We start from the raw sequence: 10,592 nt of genomic DNA on the forward strand, positions 1-10,592 counted from the left end.
AAGCTCTAAGGCCGACGTGTCAAGGGTGTAACGAAGGACGAGGGGTTGACAGCCCTAAATCTCTTCGTATCAAGAATCACAAAACCCCATCCGCAAAAACCACGACAGGACGAAACTTGCAATGGTTGCATCAACACCCACCCCCATGAACGAGAGCTCCCCGCGAGGACCAAACTTGGCGTCCCCACAGACGCGGAAATGATCCACGGGTAAAGCTTTCCGCCCAATCGGCTGCCGGATGGTCCTCCGTCTTCAACATCAAAAGGCAACTGCGGGGTTACTCCTATGATGCAAAGGCACATGCATGCGTATAGCAACTGCCGCAGGATGGCACGGAACGGGACCGGGCACCCACGGAGGGCTCCAGATGGTGGCCGCTTTGCCCCTGCTCGGTCACCGAATACCTAACTCGGACGCCGGCTGACGCGGGCGGGGTCTCATCTGCCCACGTTTCTAAACGCACTCGCGCGTATTCCTGGCTGACGTGTGAGGTGCTGCAAATCCGGCGCTAAGATCGATCAGTATCCAGCTCCAAGTTAATAAATAGGAGGTACGGTTCGAGGTCGGCAAAGCCCTGCCTTGATCCCACGAGCTTTTTGAGGTCAAGACGGTCGCTTGAAAACGGCTTGGAAGATTAGCAGCTTGAAGACCAGCAAGATGGCGGAGGCGGTCCCTGTCCGCCCACGTATGCTTGTCAATGGAGAGGTAATCGCCTATCCACCCTTAAAGAAACTGTATGGGGGAAACTAAAAGTCAACCTAGCTTGTCGAGGCTTCCGACGGCAACACCTTCACAGTTCACAACCCGGCAACAGGCGAGGTCTCAGCCCATGGTCAGCCCCCAACACCCGACGGCGAGTTTAAAGCATCACTAACGCTTAGCCAGTGCCCGAGGCCAGCGCAGATGATGCCAATGCCGCCGTGGCAGCCGCGAAAGCGGCGTTCCCGGCTTGGTCTGCCATGGGAGGGGCAAAGCGAGCCGGCCACTTGAAGAAGCTCGCTGCCTTGATCAGGGAAAACAAAGACGAGCTTGCGCGGCTAGACGCGATTGCGATGGGCATGCCCGTGTCTACCCACCACTATGCCCACACCGCCGCCTCCAATTTTGACCACTACTCCGAGGCTTGGGGGACCATCCAGGGGCAGGCCAGTGTCAATACACCGGGATTGGTGACCATGACCCTCCGGCAGCCCTACGGTGTGGTGGCCCTCATCATCCCCTGGAACGCCCCTTGTCACTTTCTCGGATCTAAGGCCGCCCCCGCTCTGATCACAGGCAATACTGTGGTTCTGAAGTCCAGTGAGAAGGCCCCGTTGGCCGTTGCTCGTATCGCCGAGCTCGTCGTGGAAGCAGGGTTCCCTCCAGGAGTCTTTAACATAATTTCTGGCCACGGCGTACCCTCCGGGCAAATTCTATCCCGCCATATGGACGTCCGCGCGCTAAGCTTCACGGGCTCAAGCCGCACCGGCAAGCTGATCCAAGAGGAGGCGGCTCGCACCAACCTGAAAAAGGTCATCCTCGAGCTCGGCGGCAAGTCGCCTGCACTCGTGTTCGAGGACGCCAACCTTGAAAAGGCTGTTGCCCAGACGCAGTTCAGCATCCAAGCCAACAGCGGACAGGTGTGCATGGCCAACTCACGCATTTACGTGCAGAAGAGCATCGCGCCGCAGTTCGTCGAGGCGTTCAAGACCAAGTTTGCCGGTGCTCGGGCCGGAAACCCCTTGGACAGTGAGACCAACCATGGCCCACAGGCCGACGAGGTGCAGTACCGCAATGTGCTCAACTACATCGAGGAGGGCAAGAAGAGCGGCGGAACGCTAGCACTGGGCGGTAGCGGCAAGCTTGAGAGCACGAAAGGCTTCTTTATCGAGCCCACCGTGTTCCTGGACACGCCCGAGACGGCGCGCATTACCAAGGAGGAAGTGTTCGGCCCGGTGGTCGTCATCAACACATTCGAGACCGAAGCCGAGGCCATCGCCAAGGCCAACGACACCGAGTTTGGCCTATATGCGTCCGTGTTCACGCGCGATGTTAGCCGGGCGATGCGGGTGGCCAAGGCGTTGGAGAGCGGATATGTTGGCGTCAACTGTACCAGTCCTTTGACGGGAGTTGACTTGCCGTTTGGAGGCTACAAGAGCAGTGGGCAGGGCAGGGAGGGGTGGCTGTACAGCATGGACAACTTTCTGGAGACCAAGAGTATCATTATGCGGATAGACGACGAGTGACCCGAACTAGGTAGACTTTGCTGGTTGGGAAGATATTGCTCATCTATAAGTCGGGGGCTTTTTATAGCCTCTTAGAAACCACAAGATTGCGTGTGGCTTGCGTTAGAATACATCCTGGGCTCCAGGTCTAGCAGTTACCGATGTGATAGTCACCTCCCGTCCCCGGTCCTCTTCGGACAAGGAATACCTAGACAATATGGCTTCATTCATTTTCTTCCTCCTTAGTCGCAGGAATCCCTTTTCGGGTGATGGGTAGACCCGTTACCTTCGGTTCTAACAACGGTCAGTCAACGTAGCATAGAAGAAAATGATCATGGGAATGGTTTGAATGCACCGCACGAGTGAGAGGGCCAGCAGCTTCCCTGACCGTCGTTTAAACAAAGGCTGTTAATGCACTGAGCTCCTATCTCGCTCTAATAGTATCTACTTCAACTCCTGAGCAACCCCCCCAACCTCTGACGCCAATGCTAGTGGTAGGAATCCCGGTGATATCATCATACGGTCACAGCGATAGGGCCGACAGGTAGCAGCTTGACATCCTCAAACAGCTCCGGTTGCGTAACCTTCTTGAAGATGTCGTCGAACCCTTCCTCGGCATGCTTCTCGGCGTCGTGACCATGAATCCAGTCCTCGCGGGGAAAGGCAATGCTCTTGGGGTCCTTTGCCACTTTCTCCCAGTCCGTCTTGTGCCACCTGTCGCGTGTGGACTCGCCGGTCTTTTGTACGATCCCAACACGTTCGTACCTGGTGCGTGATGTTAGGAGAGGAAAAGAAGGACGAATGGTTAGGATACGTACCGAAGTTCCTGATGCACCCGCACGGCAGCTGGTACGTTGCCCTTGCCGGCCCGCTTCAGGCACACCGCGATCGTCACGCCATCTTCCATCGCCTGCGTCGCGCCCTGTGCGCTAGTAGGGAGGAACGGGTGTGCGGCATCGCCGAGCAGCAGGATCCTCGCATGTTTGCTTACCCACGTCGGCAAGGGATCGCGATATACCAACTTCCAATCCACCACACTGGGCGTCTTTTCGACGATGGCGCGGCAGACGGGGTCCCAGCCCTCCAGCACCTTGTAGACGTCCTCGAGTTTGCCCGGGAAGGACCACGATTCGTCAATGTCGTGTTCGTCGCGGTGGGTCAGCACCCAACAGCAGTCTTTGCCGCCCTTGATGGTGCTGAACAAGAAGTGCACGTCTGGCCCGATCCAGCCATTGAAAGTGTCGCCGTTGGCGCAGAACTCGCTCGTGCGTGGGTCCTTGATCATGTCGGTGTTGGAGAACCATGCTCGCCACACCGCATACCCGCTGCTCTTCGGCTTGTCGACGTATCCCAGCACCAACTCCCTCGCCTTGGACCTCACGCCGTCGGCGCCAATCACCAAGTCCGCAACTAGACGCTCGCCACTCTTCAACACGATGCCCGCCTGGTTCTCGTCCTCAAAGTACTCCACGGCGGGCTGGCCCAGGTGGATGGGGATGCCGAGCTCGTCGCGGGCGTACTTGAAGACGACCTCGTGCAGCTCGCCGCGGTGGCCGTTGAGCACAGGGGCCGTGGGGTCCTGCTTGGGGGTCGGCTGGTGGTAGACGACCTCGCCCGTGTCGTACTTGTGGATGCGGAAGCCGTAGCCGGACAGGTCGATGCACAGCTCGCGCAGTCGCCGCGCGATCTTGCCGTCCGACCACCGGTGGTAGATGCGGCCCGCGTTGGCCCCGAACGAGATGATGTCGCCCAGCGTCTTGAGCTCGGGGAAGTTCTCGTAGATGCTCACGTCGTGGCCCTGTCGGTGGCACTCGATGGCGGCGGTCAGGCCGCCGAAGCCGGCGCCGACTACGATGACTTTGATGCCGGATTTGGGGACCGACATGGTGGAGGGGAGTTGTAGGATGTTGACGTCTCGGGAAACTATGGAGAGAAGAGAGTATGAGTGCAGATCCCTTACTTCGGAACCTGGGATGCAACGAGCGCGAACCACGCTTAGAATGTGGTCTCAGGCTGGTCAATTGTTGAGGTAGTGTTCAAAATTGGTCCGTCTAACGAGGTACGCAAAGTAAATGTCACCACGGAGACGCCGGCCGTGGCAGATATTAATGTGAGCCATGTGATGTGACGGAACGGTACCTTCACGCCCAGGCCGGCCGGCGGTTGATCCTTGGGCCGCAGACACTTGTTCCGAAGTCGACTGTGACCCAAGGGCCCTCCGCGTTGCATGCTGCTACCTGCAAAACATCAGGCTATTCCGGACCGTTCTTGCTGAGCCCCCCTTTTGTCCCTATCTGCCGAATCTGCCACGCTTCAATGCCCGTGGAATTTGGGATGATGCGGGGAAAATCAAGCCAACGACTCCCCCGCACCGTAAATCGTCCCAAGCGCGTGGTTGGGGTGGTCACGCGTCTCCAAGACGCTCACCTCGCTCGGGCTTGAGAACTGGAACCCGTTTTCCGTCAGGGGCGGGGTTAGGGTTGCACCACCATACCCATCACCCTACAGTCGCTTCTTGCAACTTTCGGCCAGCGAATGGTACGGGTTTTCACGGTTATTGGGTATTGTCAATGTGCAGCCTGCTTGAGCCGTAGTGCCCATCACACGTTTTTCTTTCTGACCAGGATCCCGGGTTACTCTATCGTGCCGTGGATGGTAACGCGGAAAAGGGGGACGGCCCGAACAGAGGGCAGCATGAACCTGCATCATGTACTTGCATGTAATCGTGCTGGAGGTTTTACTGGTTAGATATTTGGTAACTTGGCGTGACTGGCTTCGCAGTTGAGGCATCCCCAAGCACAGAACCAAGGTTAATGCGCTGATGATCAAATGGCTAATACTTGGAGTCTCAGAGACACAAGTGGTTGTGCTGTATCCATCTACTTCAAGCTAGAATTATTTCCTGTATGGGGTTACCGCAACCATCCCAAAGACAACCGACTTGACCACTCCAACTATCTACACTTCTACAATCTCGCGTCAGGCTCCCATAACACTTAACCCCCCTTGACCTTGACAATCCTGACATTCCCATGTTCATCAATCACCGGCTCCTGTGCCACCTTCTTCTTCTGCTGCTGATAGAACGTACTCATGCGGTACTTGCTCTCGCCGTCATGCACCTTGAGATCAGCCAGCGCCTGTTCCCCCCTCCCTCAGGATCGCCTCCCTGATCTCCTCACTGCGCGGCACGATCTCGCACGGGAACGGCTGCGGTCGCATGTTGAGGCCGTTCGTAAACGCAAAGATATCCACGTCAATCTCCTCCCCCGTCCGGGGATCCCTCGCCTTGCGGATATCAAACCCCCACAACAAACGCGCCACGGTGATCCAGGTCCCCTGCTCGGCCAGCGCCTGGCCGCTGCACACGCGGCGGCCCCAGCCGAAAGTCATGTACCCCCTGTCGCCGGGAAAGGGGCGGTGGTGGTCGTTGCCGTCGAGGTAGCGGTCCGGGTAGAAGCGGTCCGGGTCCGGGAACTGGGCCTCGCTGTGGTGGATGGCCCAGACGTTGCCCTGGACCCAGGAGCCCGCGGGGATGAGCCAGCCGTTGTAGGTGTCGTCCTGGGTCGGCGCGTGCGGCTGCCCGCCGATGATGGCCACGCTGCGCCAGCGGAGCACTTCCTTGACGAAGGCGTTGATGTAGGGTAGGTTGGGCGAGTCGTCCCAGTGCGGGGAACGGTTGGGGCCGATGACCCGGTCGATCTCGGCTTGGGCCTTTTTCATGGCCTCCGGGAAGGCGCAGCATGCGAGAACGAAGGTGACGAGCGTGCTGGAGGAGGTGTCTGCGCCGGCACCGAACAGGTTGCCTGTTAGGCCGGAGAGCTCGGCGACGGGGAGGTTGTATTTCTGGCCTTCTTCGAAAAGGGTTTTGACATAGGGGGTTGGCATCGAGGCCTGCTCGGATGGTGACTTTTGGGCGTACTGCTCGATGGCTTCTTCGGCTAGGCTGTAGAAGAAGTAGTGACCCCCTTTTTGGCCGCGGGTGCCGAGCCCCTTAAACCAGGGCATGAATCGGGGAAATTTGGCGAGGACTGTTGAATGTCAGAACAGGGTCTGGTAGGGAGTATTACAACAAGCGGCACTTACTAGGGAATGTCTCGAGTAACATGGGGAACGACTTCCCGGGTACGTTCAGATCGGCAGCCAGCTGCATCAAAGCAATGACTTCGGTGATGATGGGGTCATTGTAGCTTGCCACTCGCCGGCCAAAGCCAATGATGGACACAACACTGGTGGCATAGCGCTCCAAGTGCTTGACATACTCGGTGGGCTCGCGAAGGAAGTCGTAGGCGACGATCTTGCTCTCGTTGTTCTGGATGCCGCGATAGCCGCGGACGGACTGCACGCCCACGCCGACGTGCATCAGCTTGCGGTGGATACGCCAATGGTCTCGCTCCTGTTGGTTACGGATCCTCATGGTCACCAAGTTGGATTGCCCGCTGCCCAGCTCGCCGAAGACTACCATGCGTGGCCGTGAAGCATAGATTTGGGCCTTCTTCTCGAAGATCTCGTGTGCACACCAAGCATCGTTGATCCAGACCGTGGGGTTTCTGGGACTGGTCAGTCAAGGCCAAATAAGGGGTTCAGGGGTAACATTTACCGCCCTATCCAGAATGTTATCAACGGCGTGTTGTATTTCTTGGACAGTTCCTCGAAGTAGATCCAGGGTTTGTTGTCGGGTAATAAGAAAGTGTTCCCAACGATGGGCCAAGGGAAGGGGCCTGGTGGCATCTTGGACCGTAGATAGAGCATGTGGGCGTAGTCCGCTGCAATCGCCGTGGCGACAATTGCCAGCAGCCCGAGGGCCATATTGACAAGGCCTGCATCGGCAATGGCGGCCTGCAACTTCACCAATGCGAAGCTGTCAAGCAGCCTTTCAGAAAGCATCGTGTCCTACGCTTCTAGAAATGTTGAGGTTTGAACCAAGGAAATGCACAGCGAGTGACCATACAATAGCGCATCCGCGAGTCACCCCTCGAGACCCGGAAAAGGACCAATTGTCATCAAAAGCAGTGAATGATTGATATAGATCGACCATACGCGCGAAGAGACTGGGCTCAGAAAACGGGGTACCGCCAATACAACCATGGAACTGGTGGGAATATTTGGAGATCATGGTCGAGGCAAGTTAAGGAAACGGTCGCCGTTAGTCTGTTGCAACGTGGAAATGGGGGAGCTCGGCAGCAAATCTACATGCCGTGCAGGCCGTGCAGTCAAACTTGGGGACGAGAGGGGCGACAGTGCGGGGAGTCGGCCGGGGACGGGAGCGGGGGTTCCACGTGGTGATCGAATGGGGAGTGAGTTCTTCAGAATGGATCTGGCAGGGTCCGGGAGTGAACTTTTCCACGGCTGAAGTCCCCTGCATTTTGTCATCAATTTCTCCTCGACTCCCAACAAACAACCTTGGTCCGATCTTTATGATCCGAGCCGGCCGATCCGACACGGCGGTAATTGTGGGGCATCGGGCCCGAACATCGGCCCTGGCCCCGTGCGGGTCGCGAACCCGAAATCCGGGGAAAGTGTTTGAGGTGGGCCCATGCCGGGCCGCTGTTTAGGCAGCTAGCTTACATCCGGTTTACTTATTGGGATGGGGTTGCCCTTGGCCAGGCTGGTGGATGTTTCGGCCATGTGTACAAACTGTAAGACGGAGTGTCACCGATTCATGTCGCTCCGCGCCCGTGGTTGAGGTTTGCTTTATTTATGTACATGGCACAAAAGGTTGTCGCCTAATGCTAAGATGCGATCCCAACCCCAAAAGTATATACAAAGTTAGGTACCCAGACGGGGAAGAACCGGCCTCAATGAATTCATAACCATAACATGGCAAAGGAAGAGATGTCCGTTGTTTTCTTCTGCTCCCTCTTAACGACCTCGGCACAATCTACCGCCAATTTGGGGCCGCGGGGACGGGGACGGGGACGGGGACGGGTCCGACTGTTCCGACTCGTCCGACTGTTGCGCGCTCTGGCCCTGGTAAAGCGGCGGCCCGGGAATCGGCCATTCGCTGTCATTGCTGTCGTGAACCGAGAAGCCGAACAACTGGGAGTCGCTCGTGCTGTAAAGCTCAGACGCCGGAACCCCAGAGCCAGACAGGTCATCGGTGCCGTCTCCCGTGACTTCGATGTTGCCGCACTGCATGTAGAACTCGGGTTCGTTGATATGGGCCCGGTGGAGCGCGATGATCTCGTTGCGGATCACGTACTTGCCCGGCGCGATCGAGCTCGGGATGGTGGCCTCGTTGATGCCTCCGTTCTCGCGCAGCACGTCCGTCGCCCAGATGCCCTGGGTGTTGGACGGTCCCGAGACCAGGCCGGACTCGGCGATCTTAGTCCAGCGCAAGGAGGTCTTGTCAACGCTGGCGCAGTCGCCGTTGCAGGGCGCAATGTAGGTCATGACCGGTCCGCGGTGCGATTCCGCCCACCCGTTGGGGTTGATGACCTTGTCGTCAGAGGTCCAGAACATCGCGGCGGTGCCGCCAGCTGCGATGGTGCCGTAGTTGCTGGAAGGCTCAGCATCGCGACGGCAGATGAAGTCGGGCGAGGTAATCTCCAGCTCAGGGCCCTCATCCGGTGTGCTGAAGCTCCAGCTGATGGCGTTCGGGTCGGGAGAAGGGTTCCAGCGGCTGAAGCCCTCGTAGTCGACACCGTCTAGGGTGAAGGTATTGATGTAGCCATGGGCAGCCACCCGAGTTGCGAGAAGGGCCGCTGCCAGAGAAAGTTGGCGAGCCATGGTGCGAGATTGGTACGATATGCACAAAGAAAGAATGGAAGACGGGATGTTCCGCGGGGTTTGTAGAGCGAATGTTTAGTTGAGTTGGGAAATGGAGAGATCGAGGGTCTGATGATTCGTCTACTTATACATCTCTGGAACAGAACTCGGCCAACGCTACGGTCTACGAAGTCGATCCAGTTTGGCCAGACTTGCTAAGGCTTCCGACGGCATGTTAGAGACCTTCGTCGGAACTTTCAAGGCAGCAACCTGTCAACCTCCCACGAGTCGGGCCGTCACACTCGATACGGCCATGTAATGGTCTTCCAGGTCGGTCGTCTGGCGTTTAACGTGACCGAGACGCAGGGGTTGTGGAGCCGCCGACGCCTTGGCTTGTTTGACGGTCGATTATGGTTGAATAACAGGGGCCGAAAAGATGCCGACCTGCCCCTAAGAAAGGGTTTGTTTCAAGACTGCGGGTCGACTCGGACTTCATCATCGCTCAAATGGGGAAATTCTCCGCCCCCCTTTACAAGAGCAACCCCATTTCTCAACGTGCTTGACATCCCATTCGTCGCTAGCCCGCTGCAAGGCTTCATACTGTGAAGAAATTCGACTTCAGCAACCAGTACATGACCCTCCCACAACTGCATCAAAGTTCCTTCATTTTGGCAGCGTAGACCCTACGCAACTATTAAGTCGGGGCAACGTTGCGACAACTCGCATGATTGTCTCGCGTGTGCTCGATCCTCTTCGGCTTGTTCTGTTTCTAGAATTTTAGTTTGCTTCTCTCGGAAACACTGCCGAACTGGGCGTTCACCCCGTCATGGCTACATCTGAAAGTTCCTCTTGACGTACTTGTACACCTTAAAATCCCCACGTCCCCAACCCTCTCCACAATGCCCTTGAGCCCCTTAAACAACCCTCCAACCTTTCCAGCCCAACCCAATCGCCCCCTCCTCCACACCTCATCCTCTGCGCGGACCCGCCAACTCTGCGTGTCCTGATCTCCTTTGCCCTAGATCGCAACAGTACCATTCCCCTCATGCGCTTAACATAGCTGCTCTGCTGGAGGTGCAAATGCGCCATTGGTCGCCTCTGGTAGTGCAGCCGGGCGCGGGCGGCCGGGGATGATAGCGAGGGGGGTTGGGAGGACCTTTTCGTTTTGGCGGCCTTGGTGGGGGTGGGGAGTTCGCCGTGGTTCTTTTTCTCTTTCTTTTTTGTCAAAGATACTGTGGGAACTTGGTAAGTAATGGGTGATCCGGGAGGGGTTGGTTGGGAGGTGTAGCGAGGGGAGGTTGACTTACAACGTCGTTGTAGCTGAGGCAGACGTAGCAGTGCGCTGACAAGTACCACTGGCCATCAGCAACACCAAATTCGCCGTGATCATGGGGTCGGATCCTGGTCATACCCTGCTTCCACGTTGGTAGCTGCCAGCTCACCATCAATACGCAGGTCAGGATCCAGCTCACCTAGAACATGACCACCGCCCTCGTGAGGTTGGCTACTTCTCTGTGGACAACAACGAAGTTCAGTACCTATCCATGGCGGCTATCGCGAAGAGGAGGACAGCAACGGTCACACCGAAACATCCAACACCCGCCCCAGTTTCCGCGCCGTACTGTCCTCACACGAGAATGCATGCTCATCATCACAGAGTCTGCCTCCGCAATGTTGACC

General features: G+C 57.2%; 4 protein-coding genes across 4 annotated transcripts; 1 reads left to right on the forward strand and 3 right to left on the reverse strand.

Moving 5' to 3' along the window:
* Positions 1-244: 244 nt before the first annotated feature.
* B0H64DRAFT_436002 (aldehyde dehydrogenase domain-containing protein) lies at positions 245-2,619 on the forward strand. Its single transcript, XM_062806164.1, has 3 exons — positions 245-705; positions 763-832; positions 886-2,619. The coding sequence occupies exons 1-3, from the start codon at positions 658-660 to the stop codon at positions 2,223-2,225; spliced, it is 1,458 nt and encodes a 485-aa protein (XP_062654637.1). The 5' UTR covers positions 245-657; the 3' UTR covers positions 2,226-2,619.
* Positions 2,620-2,719: 100 nt separating this feature from the next.
* B0H64DRAFT_330985 (uncharacterized protein) lies at positions 2,720-4,089 on the reverse strand (the record flags this gene model as incomplete). The annotated part of the gene is made up of 2 exons (XM_062800971.1): positions 2,720-2,969; positions 3,023-4,089. 2 exons carry the CDS (start codon positions 4,087-4,089, stop codon positions 2,720-2,722), a joined length of 1,317 nt encoding a protein of 438 aa, XP_062654638.1.
* Positions 4,090-5,048: 959 nt separating this feature from the next.
* On the reverse strand, positions 5,049-7,349 carry B0H64DRAFT_409882 (cytochrome P450). The gene is made up of 4 exons (XM_062804749.1): positions 6,805-7,349; positions 6,291-6,754; positions 5,397-6,235; positions 5,049-5,344 (listed from the first exon to the last, which is right to left on the reverse strand). The coding sequence occupies exons 1-4, from the start codon at positions 7,089-7,091 to the stop codon at positions 5,201-5,203; spliced, it is 1,734 nt and encodes a 577-aa protein (XP_062654639.1). The 5' UTR covers positions 7,092-7,349; the 3' UTR covers positions 5,049-5,200.
* Positions 7,350-8,066: 717 nt separating this feature from the next.
* Positions 8,067-8,933, reverse strand: B0H64DRAFT_446370 (glycosyl hydrolase family 61-domain-containing protein; the record flags this gene model as incomplete). Its single annotated transcript, XM_062806908.1, has 1 exon — positions 8,067-8,933. The coding sequence occupies one exon, from the start codon at positions 8,931-8,933 to the stop codon at positions 8,067-8,069; it is 867 nt and encodes a 288-aa protein (XP_062654640.1).
* Positions 8,934-10,592: the final 1,659 nt, after the last annotated feature.

This window comes from Chaetomium fimeti, assembly GCF_033439085.1.
Source record: "Chaetomium fimeti strain CBS 168.71 chromosome Unknown B0H64scaffold_10, whole genome shotgun sequence".
Taxonomy (NCBI): Eukaryota; Fungi; Ascomycota; class Sordariomycetes; order Sordariales; family Chaetomiaceae; genus Chaetomium; species Chaetomium fimeti.

Coding starts and splice junctions, on each gene's coding strand:
- B0H64DRAFT_436002 (XM_062806164.1), top strand. CDS start 658: ATGGCGGAGGCGGTCCCTGTCCGCCCACGTATGCTTGTCAATGGAGAG. Junction 706..762: donor GTATGCTTGTCAATGGAGAG/GTAATCGCCTAT, acceptor AAGTCAACCTAG/CTTGTCGAGGCTTCCGACGG. Junction 833..885: donor AGGCGAGGTCTCAGCCCATG/GTCAGCCCCCAA, acceptor ACGCTTAGCCAG/TGCCCGAGGCCAGCGCAGAT.
- B0H64DRAFT_409882 (XM_062804749.1), bottom strand. CDS start 7,091: ATGCTTTCTGAAAGGCTGCTTGACAGCTTCGCATTGGTGAAGTTGCAG. Junction 6,236..6,290: donor GTTACTCGAGACATTCCCTA/GTAAGTGCCGCT, acceptor GACATTCAACAG/TCCTCGCCAAATTTCCCCGA. Junction 5,345..5,396: donor AGCCGTTCCCGTGCGAGATC/GTGCCGCGCAGT, acceptor AGGGGGGAACAG/GCGCTGGCTGATCTCAAGGT.